We start from the raw sequence: 21,584 nt of genomic DNA, 5'->3' as shown, positions 1-21,584 counted from the left end.
CCCCCGCCCCATCACCGGCCCCCGCATCCTGCCGGGGCCCTCATAAAGCCTTTTATGGAGTTGAATTGATGCAGTTGTTCTTTTCAGGTCACTAGTTAAAAGTGCAATTACATTTGAATGAAGCCGGCGCCGTATTTTATTCCCTGAGTGTTGGAGACTTTAAAAATAGCTAGCATGCTAGCTCAGATTTATGTGGAGTGATCTGTGCCCTGACCTTGTGTAAGGTATAAATGGCACGACAAGAGTGATTTAGCCACCGCATTTGCCAGGACCAGGGAGAACCACAGTTACATGACAAAAGTCATGATATACAGCCAATTATTACAGCCAACGTTGCCCTCAGATCTTTTACTGAGGAGCAGTGGCATTTCTTACTTTCACATTGACGAAATGAGTACAGGAATTCCACGGCCCTGTTTCGTCAGGCTTTTTCAGCTTGAGGCTGTACATGCAAATTGTGCAAAAATGCTTTCTCCACTGCTACTTTACAAACAACAATCTGAAAAAAATATGGTATTGGTTCTTATGTGTGTTGGAGGTCTCTTGCTTGAGTATATCAAAAGGTTTGATGCTGTTAAGTAGGGCTGCATTTGTCAAATATTTTTGGAGTCACCGGATAAAATGCATTAAAAAAAAATATTGATAGTTCATTGTGTAACGTGAAAGGCCCGTTTAAAAATTCTGATTATTTGTCATCTGTTGTAAGTTGACAAACTTACTGTGAAATATGTATCTTTAGTGAAAGAAAAAAAAGAACAATAGTTAAACGCATCAGGTGAGGAAGGTACATAGGCTACCAATAATACCAATATTTAGGGGCTCTGTTTCGTGAACTGCAGATAATGTGCGGATTCAGGTGTCGGACGAAGTACTGTTATGATACGTCAAGCAGTTGGACAGGGTATACACTGTACCACGTTGTCCTCCTTAACCAACGTAAAATGTTCCCACACAATTTATTGCTTTTTTATGCTTCCTTGGTTTGGAAAAACAGCTGAGCCTGATCACACCCCCTTTGAATGCATGTACAGTGCATCTGTAAAGTGTTCACAGCGCTTTCACTTTTTCCACATTTTATGTTACAGCCTTAGTCTAAAATGGATTAAATGTTGTTGTTTTTTATCAGAATTGTACACACAACACTACATAATGACAAGATGAAAAAAGTTTACTTGAGGTTTTGGCAAATTTATTAAAATAAGCGCAGCACTAATAATAAAGTGTAGTGATTGTCACATGTGATACACAGCAGCACAGCACACGGTGCACACAGTGAAATTTGTCCTCTGCATTTAACCCATCACCCTTGGTGAGCAGTGGGCAGCCATGACAGGCGCCCGGGGAGCAGTGTGTGGGGACGGTGCTTTGCTCAGTGGCACCTCAGTGGCACCTTGACGGATCGAGATTCGAACCGGCAACCTTCTGATTACGGGTCCGCTTCCTTAACCGCTAGGGCACCACTGCCCTGTAATATGCTTTAAACAACTACTTGATCTGTTTCTAGTATGTTTCTAGTATGTGGTCTTCAGTATTCAGCTTGATATTTGACAAAACTTCATACTAAAAATCTGGACAATGCGAAAATTATTTTGATACAAAACCAGTCAGATGTTTTGCATCCTAAAAAATGAAAATATGATAATAAGTTATAAACATATTAGTTTTGCTGGCTTGTGGGTGCAATGCATGGCCATGCTCTGGCATTAGGGACGGTGGAAAGTGTTTGTGCGAGGTGGGTATTGAACTGGATTCCGAGTCATTACTGCCCCTGCCTGCGGAGAATCCAGGATCAGCAGGTGTCAGATTCCCAGTGCAGAGACTGGAAAAGTGTATGGATGTGTGTGAGTGCCGCCCACTGAGCCAATTACAGGCTTCGAATACATGCCAGTCGGACGGGTCAACAAGAGCTCAGCGAGTGTGTCACTCGGAGCTGATGTGTTATTTCAGTGTCTGCGTCAGTGTTTGATGTTGTTCTGATGCCTGTGGGCCTGTGATTGGATCGAACAGAGGAGGTTTTGTCCCATGAGTTGTGACACTCTTGCGGTTCTTCGCCCTGTCTCCAACTCACTCTTCCAGAGAAGGCACTGATCCAAAAAATAATGGAACCCAGTTCAAACACCCATATATTGTACTGTCCTAAAAACATGACAGATATTCTGAAACAAAGAGCAAAGCAGCTGCTGGAAGCACCAAACTGCAGAATCCAATTGGCTGCTTTATTCATTGTGCCATGCAGCGGCCTGCTGCCACTGAAGGAAATTGCTTCGCTTTCCCCCCTCTTTGTTTGTTTAGCCCCGGCTTCACCCATCACAATTTTTCAGGGAGGCGACGTCTCCTTGGCAACGTGGCATGCCGGGCCGGGCCGCTGTGTGCGGAGCGTTGCGGTGATGGATGGTGGGGGGCTCACCTATTTGTACAGGAGATGCGGGGACGTGACAGGACCTGGCACCTCATCGTTCACGTGTCTTCCGCCGGTGCGCTCCCACAAAACCGCTTACAGCCACAGATTCCACTGTGCCGGCACACATCTGACCCCCACTGAAATGTAATTAGGATTTTTGGGAGCTACCTCTGCTGGATTGGTTTCTTTGAACAGTGATGCATTTACATAGGAAGGTGTTTGACTATTAATTATGTTCTATATGTTCAGAAGTGGAGCGCTGACTTGCACCTCTGTCAGAAAAGCTTCAAATTAAAATATTATTATAAAACTACATTCACAACTAAATAAAGTCAATAATACTGATTACACCAGAATGAAAGGGTGACAGAACTTTTTAAGGCATTCAGTGGCAAAAGAAAAGCTTGTAGAGTACTGGAATTCAGTATTCATGAGTACCATGAGCTCATTGGAAGGTGAGCACAAGGCCTCACTATAACAATGTGGTCAGCATTGCAGCCTCACACCTCCATAGGGTGTGTGGGTGGATTTACATTTACATTTATGGCATTTGGCAGACACCCTTATCCAAAGTGACTTAAAACGTGCTTTCATGTCGTCATCAATGAAGTAATCAGTTCTGGTTCACTAGGAATTAAACCATGAATACAATCATTTTATTCACTCTGTTGTAGTTTTTCTTGCATAAGTCAGACTTTAAGAAAGTTACAAGTTAGACTAAGTGTTCTCTAAATGGGAAGGTCTTGAGCTGCCGTTTGAAAATACTCAGCGACTGTGCTGTTCTGACCTCGAGGGGAAAGTTGGTGCAGCTTTTGTCCATGTTCTCCACTTTCCTCCTGCTGACCAAAGGCATGCTCACTAGGAGAACTGGCAGCTCTACATTGTGCAAGGTTATGGCATGTGGCCTTTGGCAGTGGCCTACTGCTTAGGACTAAGTTGTGTTGGATAGTGAGTGAGTGAATAGTAACACATAGAAGAAGAAGTTATTGCATCGTAACTTTCCATCGTCATGTACCACGAGTGAAAGAATTCTTAAAGCCTTTTCTACACGCGACTCATTATTGCTCTATCAAATAGACCTTTTTCAGTTTTCATTAGTCTCTCTGTTTTAAAGTTCCCTTCCCCAAAGCCCACACAACCCTCCTTCCCAGGTCGTCTTCACACTTTAATTGCGCTCAATCTTTCCGTTTACACACACCATGCATTACAGAAGCAGGACAGACGCTTCCTCACTGCTAATTGGTGCTAATGGTGAACTGGAACAGGGGTACTCTGAAGTCAGATATTGATTGAAGATCAATTTTAAGGTGTGAATGCATGTGTTAATTAATTGATTTAATCAAGGGTTATATTTGTTTAATTACACAGCCTGCCCACTGCAGCATTACGTATGGAACAGTCAGTGAAAATGTGTGTTGGGCATAGTAGCTGTATTAATAATGTTTGATGTTTAATGACCTAAACATTTCCATCCCAATTTTCATAGTCTAGAAGACATTATATTGAACACTATTGAACTATTCAACTGTAAAAGGTATTTTCTTTAAATAAATGAATACATTGTTCTTTACAGAGATTAGAAATATGAATCAATCGGCTTAATATTGTAACTTATAAAATAGAAATTGTGTATACAACTTATTTTTTAAATGTCTCTTTGATGCCTCTGTTCACAAGGAAGCAGACCAACATTCCTTTTCCTGTGGGTGACTGTAGAGGTTTTGCAATCATCTGACTTCCGTTTCCAGCGTTTCTTGCGATTGTAAATGCTAACAAGATTCACAAAGCAGGACAGCTGAAGGATATAGCAGCTCCAGGTTGGAAGAATAGTGGCCACGGTAACATAATGCCAATCGGAGGCATCTGGAGCTTCCGCTGCCCGCTCCTCTCACCACCGCCCAGCTGTTTGTCCCATGATCAAAGAGTTACCTGCTGCTCTGGGTGGAGCAGGTGGAGGTTGGTTACAGGGAAGGTGATCCAGACCCCTCATTGTTGTGGAAGGACGTCACTGAGGGCAGAAGCACCTTGACGAACCCTGGAGCCAGACTGGTTTTTGACCCTTACACCAACTTTATTTTATTGACTTTTTTTAGTAAATTGTTAATAATTCCATGTTTTAAAACATGTATGGAACTGTGTACGGAACCTTGAAATATTGTATTGTATACTAAAAGCTATTACAAGCGATGGCAGGGTGGCAGCACGTTGTGGCTGGACAAAGTCTTGTGAAGACTGGAAGAAGATGCAGGAAGCGGCACCTTCAGTTGTGATCTGCTGCTCTGTTGTTCTCAAGTTCTGCTCTGCTCTGCCAACTCTGCTCTTTAGGGCTGCTTCAACGCATTGATTAAATCGATAAAAATGATTACTAAAAAAGTCGGCAAAAATTTCATTATCGATTTGTTGCGTCGCACGCCTCCCTCGCCCACTGATGCCTGCAGAGTTCAGCTTCTCATTGACCAGCCGGAGGTAGCGGAAAGACACAACGCCATATGGGCCATAACTGGCCTGCATTTTAACACGTGGTTTTTACGATAACAGCGTACGTATTTATGAAAAAGCGCCGCTTGGAACACATTACGTGGGCTTTTTATTTAGGCCTGGTCCACAGCGCGGTCTGTTTCAGCAGACGTCTGGTGTGACATGCCCATTGCTCCTCCCATGACAGAACAGCGTGCTCGCCAGCCCACGTGACAACAGAATCCCGAACCGCCACGGTGACACTGAGCAAAGCACCGTCCCCACACAATGCCCCCATTCCAAGCTGTGTTTCACCAAGGGTGATGGTTAAAAGCAGAGGACACATTTCGTTGTGTCACCATGTGCTGTGCTGCAGCGTTTCACAATCACTTCACTTCTTACCTCTGTGTCCCTGCCACATTTCGGAATAAAGAATTGGAAATTGTTTTTTTAATATCTGATTTTCCGTTTTTTTATATCTGATTTTCACTGTGTGCACCGTGTGATGTGCTGCTGCACTTCACTTTTCGTTAGTAGCAGCCCTACTGCTCTTTCTTTTTCTGCTCTTGGTCTCTGCTCAAATTGGCTAATTGATGTTAACTTTATGTCCAGCAAGACCACATCTTCAATTTAGGACTTGGCCAATGACTGAAGGGGGGAGGGGGTAATGCTGCAGAAGGTCCAGGCTCAGCTGTAAGGTAGTAAAAACAAACCAAAAAAAGTAGACAAGTTATAACGCAAGCAAGATACTTATATTCAATGACAACATAAAATTCATTGGTAGTGGCTATGGATTCTGCTAAAGAGCATTATGCATAGATTGGACACTGACCAGTACAACAGTAACAGATTGCAGTTGTAAGAATGGACATCACGGGAGCCTGCTTTTGCCTTGCATAACAGATGTCTGCAGGGGGAGGTGTGACATTCCTGTGTCGACGGTTGTGGGTGAAGATTCGACACCCCGGTTTTTACATGCCTTTTGTCCGACGTCAACGTGTGAAGTATCAGCCGTCAGGACCGCCCACCCTCTTTGTCTTCCCCAAATGGGAGGCACCGGGCGCGTGACATCAGAAACAACAGGTTCTGATTGGTCAGTGACAACTTCCTGTAGGTCAGTGACAACTTCCTGTAGGCCAGGGTTATAAAAGTCTGCTCACATGTGGAAAAAGGGACCTCTGAGCTTCTTGCTCAGGGGGGTTTCCCTCGGAAGCCGGAAGGCTTCTGAGACTTTATCTCCCCCTCTCCTTCTCTTCTCCCTCTTTACTCTTTCTTCTCATGTTTATTTTCTCTGCAACCTTGGTACCTTTTTACATTCAATATTCACATGTAACTACAATAATTATTTACCGGTGTTAATAAATTAGAAACTGTTCATTTTTAACCTCTATTGTGCCATGCCTCTTTCTGCCAGGTAACATCAAATTGGAGTGGTTGAATACAGTGCTTTGTGTGGAGGGAGAAAGAGTTTTTTCTACACACTCTATTCTCTTCTCCAACACCACATGGTCTTCATTGTTTTTACACAGTAGACAACATTCAGATGGTCAGGGGGTGAGGAGTGAGGTGTGGTGGCATGTCCTCGTTCAGCATCATAATCATCTGAGGATAAAAACTTCTCTTGAGTCTCCAATTACTGGCCATGATGTTTCAGAGTCTTTCGTCTCATTTTAGGTATTGAAAGGTTTTGAATTGTCTTTATCCTGGTCCTGCATCTCTTGGAGTAAATGTCCTGCAGAGATGGAAGACGTTACCTGTAACAGAATTCTGCCCTCTGTAGGTCTTTGCAAACATGGACACAGATGTTCTGTGTCAGAATGCTCTCCACAGCACCAGTATAGAAAGTCTTTAGGATGTCTGGAGACACCCTGAACTTTCTGAGGTGGTACAGGCACTGTTTTGCCCTTTTCATCTGAAATGTAATGTGTTCAGACCAACGCAGGTCCTCTGAGATGTGGACACCCAGGTACTTCAAAGTCACTTGTTTGGAGGTCATCAGTCAAAGGAAACCCAGCATCTCCATAAGGGATTCAGCAACAAATGTGACTTTATTTTGACACAATAATAAAGGAAATGTACATAATAGTATTAAACATTCTCACAGTTTTTTCTCACACCATTCACACACAGGCAGACAGTAGAGGAGCTGACTGGGTTTTGGTTCTGACCATCAGAGTGTGTGTGTGTGTGTGTGTGTGTGTATACACACACACTGTTTTATGTATATATTATATACTGTAAATATATAATCATTTTTAGAAAAGGATTTCAATATTTAAAGGCATCTTTTAAAACTCATAGGATGCCTCGATGTATTCCCATATCTACTGTAGCTGCTACATTAATAAAGCTTATTTAATTATAAATAGTTGGGGCCTGATTCCTGGAGCTGTAAGCACCTTGCTACACATGCAGGCTGAACACCAACTCTGCGCGGCCAAACACCTCCACCTCCCAAGTGGCGTTCAGCGGGAGTCGTGCGTCTTCATGCGCATCCACGTGTGAAAAGCCAGTCAGCTCGTCTTCCAAGCCCCCCTGACAGACTTCCTTGACAAATCTGCTATGTCCACCTCTCCGCCCATTTTCCAGAACAACAACACAGAGTCTAGCCCCGCCCCCCAACGCTGAACGCTCACATGTTGTTTTCCACACGTCCCCTTTGCCTGAAGCGTCCATGTGCGAAACATGAATGGCCGCCCTCCCCCACGACGCACAGTTGAAATGCAAAAATTAATTTGTCCAACGAGCGACAGGTTTCTGGAGTCCCGTAGCGTGGAGGGAGACACAATAACACCACCTCCAATCATCCGTGTAGCACAATTTAATCAAATCTTTGTTGGGCTATTATCAGCCTCTGATAGCCTGTGGTCATGAATATGTCTCGTCTGTTTCAGCACCATGTTACTAATCTCCATCATCAGCGACAGAGAAATCCTGCCCGGTAAATAATGCAAATCTGTTATAAGCCGTCTTTTTTTTCCCCCACAAAGTGGGGATTACCACTATGAGAATGTTTTCTGAGAATTTTTTTAAGATCATAACGTTTGCCACGGTCCGGTCAGGCACAGACACTCGGGGAGGGGTAAGCAGATTGACACCACTGCAAATCCCATGATCCATGGCAGACAGTATGATGCATATTAGGGTCAGAAACGTTACGCTCTGCTTGTCTTGGATGAATTATGAAATTCTAGAGTTCTTTGCTGTCTTGGTGGATTTTGTAAGGCGGGGAATGTAATTATTTTCCTCTGCTTTGCGTCCCTGTGTCTGTGGGACAGAGAGGCAATGTGGATAATAAAAAACAACAAGATTACTGATATTAATAACCAGCCTCTCTGATATGGCATCCATCATGTACAACATATGGGCAGGTCTCTGCACAGAACTGGGACAAGTTTCTGTCACCAACCGGTCAATAGTCTCACTGTGTTCAGACATCAAATAATGAACACTATATCCCACGGTATCCCACGACACCCTGATGTGTGCCTTTTGTCTCTCTTCAAGTGGCGACTGTAGAAGTAAAGCTGAGTGTTTGGGTCACCTTGCTGGGGTGGATTGCACAGAGGGACCTGCTCAGCGGCTGACTGGCCTTCTTTTCTTTACAGAGATCCTGCAAGGCGGCGTCTATGTAGACAAAAACAAGTTCCTGTGCCATGCTGACACCATCCACTGGCAAGACATTGTGAAAAACGCCCCCTCTGATCACCTGGTTGTACCCACAAACAGCAGCAGTACATGTGAGTAGCACTGAAGAATATAATTTTTGTTACACAATTCTTCATAAAATGAATGAAAAATGCACTTTATTTACTTGAAATTTCTGGAAAATTGAAGGGCATGCTAATGAAATCCCAATCACTGGTTTGTTTTGAACAGAAATGTATTAAATTTACAATGAACATCATGATACAAGGTCACAGTAGAATATAACATACAATACAAGGATACAGTAGAATGAACTGTAAGCAAAACCATAATTATTAACCCATTGTCCTCGGCAAGAGGTTTTTACCAGTGATTCACATCGCCGATTTTATGTACTATGTATTATTAATACATGACATTTCATGAATGTATATATTCACAAAATAGGTTCCACAATCTCACCTCACGGTCTGTAACTTAGATTTAGTTTTTCCACTAACTGTCCAAAATCAAGGGACTCAAAACTTGTAATCCACTGTACTGATTTCTTCAGGCATTTTCAGATAAGGTTTGTTGATTTATTTGTTCCCCCCCCAAAAAAAAAAATCTAAGAAAATCTGTCATGTACTTACTGAATAATAAGAAGGATCTGTCTGTGGTTCTGATTCTTTCGGTCAGTACAGTTAGGCCTTCACTGGTGCCCTTAGTAATAGTAAGTAAAAAAAACAAAACAAGGATAGATTATGAGCCGTGCCCATCAAGAGTGAGACTATAGAATAATTACTGCTCAACAAGGACAGAGGACATCACTCCAGCACTCATTTAGCAATTACCCAGCAGTCAATTAAATGGGACCAGTAGAGTACAGCAGTGGAAAAGTGCCTAGAGAAGAGGGGTCAAATTCTCTCTCATAGCTGTGGAGTGTTTTGTTCCCCTGTTAACAGGGGCATGGTACTTTACCTGTGCGTTCACAAACACAGCATAGCGAAAAAAGCAGAGGGAAAAATTAAGTGCCGTTACTCTTAATGACCATGGTGGTCACATTCAGATGGATAATGGCTGTTGGCGTGGAATTCATCTGCTTCTGACATGCATGTTTTTGACATTGGGGTGTTAAATATTATGCATGTGGTTCTTTAGGCCAGAAATGCCACCGTGCCTGCAATGGGCGATGTTGGGGACCAAAGGAGGATCAGTGTCAGACCTGTGAGTATCAAACATCATTTGTCATATCCCATGTTCTTCAGTCACACCATGCTATAGTTCAATGAATATGACCCCTGTGTTACTGCTCATTCGCTCCCATTCACCCTGTGGGCCATCGTTGCATTAGGGAAATTCATCATGTTTACAAAGTGAACAAGTGTTGCAAGCCACTGCAAAATAAGACAAACATTACATAGTTATGGCAACTGAATTCTGGTTCATGGCTTATGCATGCAGTTTGCATCATTCCAACTGCAGGCATTAATGCGCAATTAGGATTTCCTGTTAGGATACAAATATGACCAAAATTGGGTTTACGATAAGTCTGACCGGTTCAAGTGTTGCCAGCATGTGCACAAAACAATGATGAGCGTTCACAAAATCAAAGACTTCACTGTAATGTTGTAGTTAATCAATCTGTAGGATGGGATCAGTGGCGTGTATTCGTGCATGTTAAGTCTAGCAGCTCACTTGCTTCTACGCGCTAACTTGAACATGAACTCTAATTTCTGGTTGCATTGCAAAAATGATTCTTTTTTTAATTTACTGAAGTGACTCAAACCAGAACTTATTATGTCACTCCATGTTACACTGTCCTGAGAAATAATGTAAATGCCTTGCAGCCGATAACGTGGGATTGACTCTGGCACCCGTAGACCTAGTCAAATGGAATTTCACTCAAAATAATGTATAGGGATGGTCGGATTCATAAAGACTGTGCCAAGGTTGATGAGCAGCTACAGAAAAAAGTTGGTCACAAGTCCGGTTTGTCGAGGTCAAGAATATTAGATTGCATTTACACACCAGAATAAAACCTTCAACGTAGCATCAAATTGCCCTCAAAATGAAAGTGGCCTGTCCGCACAGGAAGCAGAAATTAGGCATTAGTGCCTAATTACTTCTGGTCTCACAGCTTGCACTGCCAAGCATAATCTTCTCCTGAAGTGTGTGTGTGTGTGTGTGTGTGTGTGTGTGTGTATGTGTGTTTGATACTTCACTATCTGATTTCCCATGCCTCCCACTCCAGCGGTTCCAATGCGCTGGTTCGTACCGGCTAACAACATGCCATTGCATTCACACAAAGAGAGCATTTCCTCCAGTCTCTGAGAGGAAGGGGGGCTACGATCCACTGTTTTGCTAAAAGTCTGGCCGTACAAACACAACCATCAGGCTGTAACAAGAGCACACAGCTTACAAAAGCCCTCTCACTGGCTCTTTGACATATCAGTGGCAGCACCACTCATGGTACATTAGATTCTTCATCTCTATTGCGTGCGTGTGTGCATATATATGGGGCAGTGGTGGCCTAGCAGGTATGGAACCAGCCCCGTAATCAAAAGGTTGCTGATTCGAATCTTGATCCACCAAGGTGCCACTGAGCAAAGTATTGTCCCCACACACTTCTCCCCGGGCGCCTGTCATGGCTGCCCACTGGTCACTAAGGGTGATGGTTAAAAGCAGAGGACACATTTCGTTGTGTCACCGTGTGCTGTGCTGCAGTGTTTCACAATGACCTTCACATCATATACATGCATACTTGTCTTCAGTCGGTCAGTGGTTAAGTTAGTGATATTCTCATTAGCCTTAATTAAACAGAATGGGAACTTACAGGAATACTACAGGTTTTTTTATGTGTTTTGATCATTTGAATTTGTAGCCTGGTAAAAGTTCCTTTTACTGCGGTTCGCTGGTTCATTTGACTGAAGAGCTGAAAGTACACAGAAAGAGTTGGATGTGATTTGGTAAAATAAATTAACAGAATTTGCAGCTTCGTTTTATTTACTTCCGGTGTGACGATTGATATGGATGCAAAATTCATCATAACCAGAGACAATCCCTATATAAAGTTGGAGACACGCTGCAACATGGGAGTGCTCGAAGGTGGTGTGATGCAGTCTGCTTCTTCTGGACCAGTTGAAAGTATTCAAAAACACACCCAGTACAATGGGACTGTGATGCCCAAGGGCCGCTGGGCTCACACAGCCGGCACTCATGCGGCTGATTAATGAGTCCTGATCAATCCAAGCTGATGCCAATTAAGCCAGATGATCAGGACCTGTTAGGACCTGCCAGGAGCTGCTGCAGCAGTATTGTGGACATTCTTCTTACCAGAAGTTTGTGTTTATGTTATTGTCTTCAAGACACATGCCTTAGGGTTAGCCCATGTGCCAGGTTTTGGTTTGGTTTTAGATTTTCCTTGTTCTGAAACAAGTCCTGTTTCTGCGGCTCCATCCCCTTGCGACCCCAACACATGACAGTGACACACAGTACAGACACGGATCACAGTGGTCTTCTGAATTACCCTGACTAGAGTCATAGTTTTAAATTTGCTCTATAGCAAGCTCCAAATTATTTTTTAGCAAGCTTCGGAATTATTCCAATGACAGCTCTAATTCTATCATATATTAAATTCTACCCCAGTTTGTGGCATTGTACTATTAACAACTTTTTATATTGTGATTTATTTTTTTTACTTTTTACTTGCTGAAAACTTGCTGAAATGGGAAACTGCACACCATAATTAATCAAAATCAATCTGTCTCCCTTCAGTCATCTGCAGATGTTTCTGTCAGTCACTGGTATCCCATCTTCCATATGGCTCTTGGTTCAGCCCTGTTTTTTCAATCTTGCACCAGTGTACATGCAGCTCTTTTTGCTGTGCTCCCTAGTCTATTTCCTTTCTCCCTCTTCTTCACCACTCCATTTCTCTATGGTATTAAATCCATCTCTTTTACACCTGGTCATATCATCAAAGTTCTTCTGCAGAGAAACCGCACATATCCATCAGCATTGTGGTAATAGCGATCGCTTTGTTTCTCTCTTGTCTGTCTCTTCAGTTGCTTCCCGTGTGACCGGCTTGCTTGCTGTGTTGGCTGATCTCATTTAGATAGTCAGAAATGAGCTACTCCTGAACACAGCATGTCATGCCACTTCACTAGATAAGCCGTGTCTGAGACCGTTTCCTGACTCCTCAGCCATGTCACCTCAGACGTTCCTCGAAGGAGAGTCGCTGTGTAGCCTCTGCACATGGTGTCAAATGTGTCTGCTCCCTACTTTCATCTTGAAACACCAAAATGCAACTTTAGGCATGGCGTTAAAGACGCATAATGACAAGTGCTGTCTTGAGATAAATGTGAGAAAATTGTGAGTTTTTAATTAATGCGGTAATGTATAGTATAAACAGGAATTCTATTGTTTTTACATTTTTATATGTTAAGAGCCACAGTTTAAAGTGATGCAAATTGGAGAATCAGTTATGAAGCAGTTGTGACATCTGACATAGTCACGTATGTGCACGTATGTGCTTGTATGTCTTTATGTGTGACAGGCAGCATAAAAGAGCTTTCACATACCATTTCGGTGCCTTCATACTCACTGGAGCTGCAGTATCCAGGTCTAATGACAGATGCTGTGTGATGTAGAGGGTAGATGGAGGATGGGACTGTAGTGTAAAAAAAAAATGCAGTGTTGTTAATATAGCTTTCAGCCAGAGATTGATCTCTCTCTCCATTCCCTTCTCCAACATAAGATATTCAGCATTTTTCATGAGATTGATTATTTTTTGTTTGCTAATAATTTTAAGTGGTTGTTTAATGGCGAACAGATGAACGTGCCTTTGTTCAGCTGAAAAAGGTCATTTGTTTGGTAAAATGTCCTTTTTAGAGGGGAGGTGAGGCAGGGTGGGCATTTCATTTCCACGTATCATAATGGAAGGCACTGCTTGTTGTGTTAATGGGTGACGTTCATTGTGCTCTGCCCAAAGGGCATCTACCATCCAGATCTCACACACACATCTGCACGAACGGCAGACAGGACATGCAGGTCAACAAAGCTGGTCACATTATTATTGACTCTGACATTTTTGTACCTGAAGAACTACGACTTATTGCTAGTGATGTGACACAACTGGCATTTTCTATGACTGTGCATGGTCATTTCAAGACCTAATTTTTTCTTCTGCCAGAAGGGGAGAAAAGCAAAAGGCAAACAACATTTGTTACTGGAACTGTGGAACTGTGACTGTGATCAATTTGGTCGCACAGAGGTCGCACCCATGCAACCAGGCATTTTGGAGGAAGGAAATTATCCATAAACTCCCTGTGGTTCGAGCAGCAGACACATGTTAGGTCCATGTTGTAATCTAAACCAATCTGAGATTGGGAAGGGCGGGGCCCGCTTCTGATTGGCCATGGTCCAGATATTCCTGTAGGTTTAAAAGTGCGGGTGCTACAGCCTGGACCCATCAGATAGACAGAGTACATGTAGCCATTTAGTAGAGCTTTAATCAGGCCTCAAAAGTAACACCCAAACCCGACAAGTACAGCTTTTTAAAAGCCAGAAGCCGACATCATTGAGGTGTCAGATGCCAGCCAACATGACTGTACCAACATGCTTTTCATCACCTCAGCATCCATTTTTGCACTAATTGAAATTCTCACCTGACCACTCATTTCCTGTGCAAGCCTGAGCCCGAGTAAAATGATAGAAGTTAAATACGGAAAAAGCACAGTGCATCAATAAAACACATTACATGCAGCGATAAATGTATTGGCAAAGTGTCTCTGCAGTGGTAGCCTAGCGGGTAAGGAAGCGGACCCATAAGGTTGCCGGTTCAAGCTGACAAGGTGGCACTGAGAAAAAGTACCATTCCCCCACACTGCTCCCCGGGTGCCTTTCATGGCTGTCCACTGCTCCCTCGGGGTGATGTGTTAAATACAGAGGACACATTTCATTGTGTGCATAGTGTGCTGTGCTTTACTTCCTTTTTCTGCATCGGGCAGCAGCAAACAGGCCAATATGATAATCAAGTTCAAGCCTTTAAAACACTTGCACTTAATTTATTATCTTGTCTTAATTTCAGCTCACTGAAGCTTTAAGCACCAACACATCTTCAGTAAGTTAACTTTTCTTGTAGAATTGTGCTTCAAATAAATAACTGTCACAGAGCGAGATGGGACCGTAAGAAAGAGGAGATGTCAGAGGGGACGAATAACCCAATTGATAAGTAGTGCAAAGGGGAGGGTGAATCACCTCGGTTTGATCTACGAGCGTGAGACAGCTGACGCTGCAACACCCATGGATGTTGACGCTCGTAAAACAGACACAAAAAACGAGACGACACCGTTCAGGAAAAAGGCACCCAGTTCAACGTTCTTACCATCATGTGACCAGAGTAAAGAACTTTATATAAGTTAATCAAAAAAAAAAAAACTGAACCTGTAAAACTGCATTGTTAAATGCGATGCTGTCAAAAATGGACGAAACAGACTAAAAAGTTAGTCTAGCGTTAGTCTCTCTATCTCTCTGTCATATAATTGTCTCTGAACTTGTATGCTTTAGTTTAGTTTGTTTCGTAAAATGCAATAGCACTGGTAGAAAACACTGGGCTTTGTTGGTGCTGTATTATTTATCTTAATTTCAAATTGTAAAAGGTTATATTTATGGCTGGATGCCAAATTTCTGTACATTTGTGCTACCAACCAAACATCTCTGATACTATATTGCACATGTAGAGATCTACAGTCGCAGTCTAACATAACGTGAGTTGTATCATAAAGGCTGAAAGGAAAAATGTGCTTGTGTTGGAAACAGCACTTGTACATTTATATATAGAAAATGGCCATGGATTATTTAATCCATAATTATGATTTTATACAGATAACTTTCACATCTTCTTCTTCAAAAAGCAGCTGAATATTTTAATAAGCGTTTACAGCACCCTTAGACACCCTTATCCAGAGTATTTTACAATCAGTAGATACAGACACTCAGGGTTAAGTATCTTGCTCAGGGACACAATGGTAGTAGGTGGGGTTTGAACCTGTGACTTCTGGAGTGTTTTCTACTAGGCTACTACAACCCTATTTATAAGATTTGTAACCAAGCCAAAATGTGTTAATCCCTTCACATAGCCCATGTATAACAGTTGCATTGTATTTCAAATTGAAAGGACCATACATTAAAGTTCATCATGCTTGTTTATTTGCTATTATGAGGCAATTGTGGTAATAATAATAACAACACTGCTGTGAGTGTTGGGGGCATTCCAAAATGGCTGCTCTGAGTGTTCTGCCTTCAAAGTCCCCCGTGTGGGCGTCACTTATCCTTTCTGGACTAAAGCATTCATGCACGTCCAGGCTCTTGCAGCCATGCCAGCATTTCCAGACAACAAAGCAAAACATAACTCTACTCAGCCTGGCCTCTCAAATTGTTGAGTATAAGTACTCACACATATTTGTAGGTTGTCTGACATGACACTCTCTGTCCACAACGCTGTTCTCATTTATGCACAACGCATCCATGGACAAATGGAATTTGGTTTGTTTCTTTTAGGATACCAATTAAAATCTAGTCCAGAATACAGTTTATTACAATTCCAGTTCTTCATTATACCCCCCATTTGCATTCCTAACCTTATTATAATTTTCTGTATTTGTTTTGAATCATGTTTTCATAATGCAATTATCTCCAGTCTTGTCTTTGTTTGGTTGAAGAGATTCATTTATTGAAAGCACAATGTCATTACCTCCCCAAACCCCATAGATTAAATAATATATGGGTGTTCAGAACAGAGCTACATGCTGTATCTTCAGAGAAGACGACAATTGCTCATGGTGCAATTGTGCAACACGGTAAGAGTTGCTACATCATGTTATACATGACTTTGCCATGAAACTCCTAAATGTATTATTGGCAATGCTGCATACAATCACATTATGTGTATTATTATGATGTCAGGCAGAATGAGCATCAATTCTCTGTTCCTTTCTTCTGAAACATGTCTGGCTTGTACTTTGGTGTTTTGATGGTGGTAGCGAGAACATCTTGTGACTGAAGGTCATATTGCATAATTTACATCATTTGAATGCTTATTATACAGCCCATGGATGAGGGCAACATTGTCCTCAGCCCTTCCATCAGGATAGAAATGTTTCATCATAATATGATCACTCAAAATCACTTCGCACTGATTTGCTGTCACCCTTAAGTGGACCCACTCCAAAGCACAATCCATGCTAGCAAAATTTAAACAAATGAGTCTCTCCACCTGTTCATTTGTCATATGTCTTTATCTAGCATACATCTTATCATCTCTTTTTATCTAGCATAAAGTTTAATCCAAAACCTCTCTCCTCCTCAGTGACTAAGACTGTGTGTGCGGAGCAGTGTGACGGCCGCTGCTTTGGACCCTACGTGAGTGACTGCTGCCATCGGGAGTGCGCTGGAGGCTGCTCCGGCCCAAAGGACACAGACTGCTTTGTATGTCTCTCCAAACGTCTCCCTGCCAGTCACCTGTTACCATAACAACTGCCTCAAAGTTATAATGTGTTGAGATCCACCATGGGTATATGTGTCCCAGCTCCCTTATCTTTGACCTTTTATTTGAATTTAAATGGGAAAAGAATGAAAATGTATTCTTTCTGCACATAGATTGCAGCGTTTTGACAAATGTAAGGAATGCTTTATGTAGAGATACCATTAAAACCTAATTTTCTGTCATGATTTAGTTTTAAAAATGATTCTAGGTACACTGCATTACTGATCTTCTGTTACCTTGTCAGTCTACTACAGTTTTGCCCTGGAGCTGTCATTTACATTTTCCCCAGCCAAGTTAGTGCCCCATTATAAGTTTTCTGCTAATTTAATTAAATTTAAATTTAATTCATAAATTTCTAAAATATTTAAATGTACATTAAATATGGTGACACTTTATGCATATATGGGGCAGTGGTGGCCTAGTGGATAAAGAAGTGGCCCCCGTAATCAGAAGGTTGCCAAATGTTGTTTGAATCTCAATCTGCTAAGGTGCCACTGAGGTGCCACTGAACAAAGTACCATCCACACACACTGCTCCCTGGGTGAACCATGTGCACACAGTGTTTTACATTACACATTCTGCAGTGTTTCACATTAACAATCACTTTCACTTTCATTTGACCACCACTATGTGACATACAAAAAAAGCCTTTAAATACTCTACTATCAAAATGGTTTTATTTTGTGTTATAAATACCCTTTGCATTATATTTACTTTAATTCAATAAAAGTGACAATAGAACTAGAACTATAATTAGTCTTGAATGTGTACAGGATGCTTTATAACTGTTATTGTTGATAATACAATCACTGTTTTGATTTAGCTCTAGATAAAAAAAAAATGGCTCTTATCAGTGATGAATGAATTTTAATGTGCTTAATTTTCATCATTTAAAATTCTCAACCTGCTGCATGAGATAATTAAGATGGGTCTTTTATATAGGACCTTCTTCTGGCAGGAAATATCAAATCCATTTTTGTCTGCATTCATCTTCCAGCAATACTGAAAGAAGGGTTCTACATATTTAAGGAGGAATAAATTAGCAAAATCATGATGCTTCTTGTGTTTGTAGGCCTGCACTAACTTTAATGACAGTGGGGCATGTGTGACCCAGTGTCCCCAGCCTCTAGTCTACAACCCCAACTCATTCCAGCTGGAGCAGAACCCAGCAGCCAAGTACACATACGGAGCATTCTGCGTCAAGAAGTGTCCACGTAAGTCACTCCACACAACAGAACAGCGGTTATTGAAAATGCTTGAATTGTGTTTGGCTTTGATTCCATTTTGAAAAATAGTACGAGTACCATGAAAGTCTTTTTTTAATCATTATTTATTGATATGTTTAAATCAAAATATCTCCTTGGCCTGGACAGAGGAGAAAATAAAGGACAAGCAAGATCAATAAACATTCCCAGCTGCTGTGTGCTCATGAAAATATCAATAAATGCATAAATATGACAAACCTAATTATTGCAGCCGCATGTTCGCCGTCTGGCAGGACGAGGGCATCATTGACAATGTCGATTAAGACTCTCTCAGAAAGGTCTGTGCTGTCTTGCGAAGCACCGAAAAACACGATTCCGATATGCCATTGAGCTGTTTGTTTCCCTCTTTTTGTATTAACAAAACTAATTTAGAACACAGCATTGAACCAACAGTGATCAATGCATTATTCCATCATCCAAAACACATATAATTCTTAATCACGCAACATTATAAATAAACCTATTTTATAGTGTGTTCAATAGTGATTCATACCCAGTTAGAACAGCCAATACTTAAAATTTTATTTAAGGAATAGTTCAACTATAATTACCAAATGATTTCTTTTCCGGTGTTGACAAATTGTATAGGTTCGTATAAAGTTTAGCAGTTTGTTTTGTGATTATTTTCCAATTTTTGCGGCATGGGGAACACTGGTACAGAGGTTCCGCCGCACTGCATAAGATATGACTGAGCTGCTGAAGTATATGTATATATCCTTCATATATATGCAGAAGCTTCAAATACACTTTTCACACAACGAGCTGTAGAAGTGCAACTACTGCATTGAAAACCTCTGCATTTATTAGACTTCAACACCTCATGCAGAGCACATCACAGAGCCAGAAGAGGAATGTTTCACTAGCTCAGCTGCTAAAGTGTTACCGCCCCGCTCCTCACCTCCATGTGTTTATTTATCCCATTAGGGGCTTTACTGAGGCGAACCTACATAAAGCCCCCTGCCTTCAAATCTCAAATGTTTGACTGAGGCAGCCCCCTCACTCTGTTCTGCCCAGCTCTCACTGATTTAAATAGCTGGGATGAGTGGGTGTTTTGTACAGATTTCAAGGCACTATGGGGATTTCTTCAGCTCATATACCAGATCTTCTACAAAGAACCAGGCACACGGGGCAGTAGGATCAGAGGGTGGGGGAGAGAGGGAGATAATTATCTGTGGCTTTTAAAAAGTATATAAATAATATTTTTGTAAAAGTCGAGGCCTCTGTGTTGCTTTGATGTTTTGTGTTGTAGTCTGATTTGTCTCCATTGGGAGAAAAGAGGTGCAGTAATTGTTTTGGTAGGTCAAAGGTGTGTTTTTTGATTTATCAGTTCAAAAGTGGGCCCTATTTTGATGAACTGGAATTCATCGGGAAACAAAAGCGCAAATGACATTTACACCTGCAGAAAGAGGTGTGCGAGATCAATGGTGATTTTATGCTGTTCTGGCTGTGTTTACAGAGTGTGTGACAGCAGAGTGAAAATCATCAGGTCCACAGTTTAGAATAAATCGACTTAAAAGTTTCCATATTGTAGTGCACCTGCTTTTTCAACATGCCCCTAAAATAGCATTTAACAATGTGACACTGAATTTAGAGGCTATGTCATTTTGGTGCCTCAAAAAACTGGCCACTGGGCAAACACCAATGGTTTTTTTTTTCTTTCAGATAACTTTGTGGTCGACCACAGCTCTTGTGTTCGAGCTTGTCCAAGTAACAAGATGGAAGTTGAGGAAAAACGAGTGAAAAAGTGCATTCCCTGCACCAACATCTGCCCCAAAGGTATGTGATGCACACACACACATCCACATCAGGGGAATCCCTGACATCCAGACATCATTTGCTCTTAAGCTTACATCTGTTACACATGTACTCTTTTGGCAATGTCCTTTCATCCTCTTTAACTTCCCTCCTCACATAATCATCCCCTTAAGAAAACTCTCACATCTCAACTTCTCGAGCCCCTGGGTAGCCTGAACAGCACTTTCTTTTAGGAATTGCCCAGGAGGTGCCTCACTTTTTCATGCTGACGGGTGGAAAGGTTGTAAGTGTGGTCTGTATGTGTGTTCCAGCATGTGACGGAATTGGCACTGCCAGCCTGCAATCAGTGCAGACTGTGGACTCAAGCAACATTGATTACTTTGTCAACTGCACTAAGATTAATGGCAACTTGGTCTTTCTCATTACTGGCATCAAAGGGTAAGTAATAGAAGCACAACATTAATAAAGTTCATTCATAATGTCATAAGCATTTTTTCTATCAATCTATCTGTCTGTGTGAACACACCATCTCGCAGTGCAGAAGCTGCACAGGGGCTTCCATCTGCTTTCACACTATACTCTTTGCCTGGGTAGTATTTATTTGCAAGTACATATTAGTTCACTTAATGTAAGCTTCCATACTTACAGTGGACATACAGATGGAATTGAAAGAAAAAAGAAAATGTAAGAAGGGACTCTTTGGAGCAACAAGGGATTACAGTAGAGCAGTGATTAGAGTTGTGTTGTATGAGGATTGTATGGGTGGCATCTTCCAGGATTCGATAGGTCTCAACACCAGTGGGATGTTTTCAATAAAAAATGTTTAGGCTGCTTTATTATTACAAAAATAAGGATGCCAGTATCAGAAATTTCAACCAACTCTGACATAATTACATACATCATGCAGAGGTATTTGGGCAATGTCAAAGTGATGCATCCATTAAAGGGCAGTTCAAAGTCCGAAATTGCTTCCCAAAAAATGCAAAATAATATATTTATTAAGGCAAAATGAGGCTTGTTACAGCAATCTGTGAGACCATAAAAATGATTTTGTAATCATTATATCACTATATAATCACTATATAGTTTACAACTTTTTATCGTCTTGCATAACCCTGCTTCAAATCTCTCTTGATTTATTGGCTATCCTGCCCTCGTGATTCCCAGTGGCACCACTCTTTTCTGTGTGTATCGGCAAGCTTTCTCAAAATAAGTACAAATACAGACCAAATGAACATGGAGTACAAACAGATCAAACACCTGTTGTGAATTTTGCCTTTAAACGCCTTGTTAGAGAATCGCAATTTATGTAAAAAGTACTGAAACATTGAGCAGTTGGACATGTCCATTTAAATGTTTAGTGAAAGACACAATAACCTCTAAAGGTTATAGTGTATTTTAGGTTTGTTCTGAAATTTCACTTGAAAGCTGAATATCCCTAACTTTTTGTGAGTAGTGTATATAGACAGTTTTTGGTTTATTTTGCAAATTAACCTAACTCGACGCACACTACTTTGGAAGTATACTGCCTTTA

The 21,584-nt window shown here is 41.5% G+C and overlaps 1 protein-coding gene across 3 annotated transcripts in view; it reads left to right on the top strand.

Annotated features, from left to right (window-relative positions):
• The window catches only part of erbb4b (erb-b2 receptor tyrosine kinase 4b), a 250,494-nt gene that overhangs the window by 163,362 nt on the left and 65,548 nt on the right, over positions 1-21,584 (top strand). For all 3 annotated transcript variants that reach the window (XM_028990491.1, XM_028990490.1, XM_028990489.1), the window contains exons 4-9: positions 8,467-8,598; positions 9,647-9,712; positions 16,854-16,972; positions 18,103-18,244; positions 19,958-20,071; positions 20,362-20,488. In XM_028990491.1, the coding sequence (XP_028846324.1) occupies positions 8,467-8,598; positions 9,647-9,712; positions 16,854-16,972; positions 18,103-18,244; positions 19,958-20,071; positions 20,362-20,488 (700 nt within the window). The remainder of the gene's footprint in view (positions 1-8,466; positions 8,599-9,646; positions 9,713-16,853; positions 16,973-18,102; positions 18,245-19,957; positions 20,072-20,361; positions 20,489-21,584) is intronic.

Source organism: Denticeps clupeoides, chromosome 9 (genome assembly GCF_900700375.1).
Source record: "Denticeps clupeoides chromosome 9, fDenClu1.1, whole genome shotgun sequence".
NCBI lineage: Eukaryota > Metazoa > Chordata > Actinopteri > Clupeiformes > Denticipitidae > Denticeps > Denticeps clupeoides.
The sequence above is the reverse complement of the archived record's forward strand: the minus strand, read 5'-3'. Positions and strand labels throughout refer to the sequence as shown.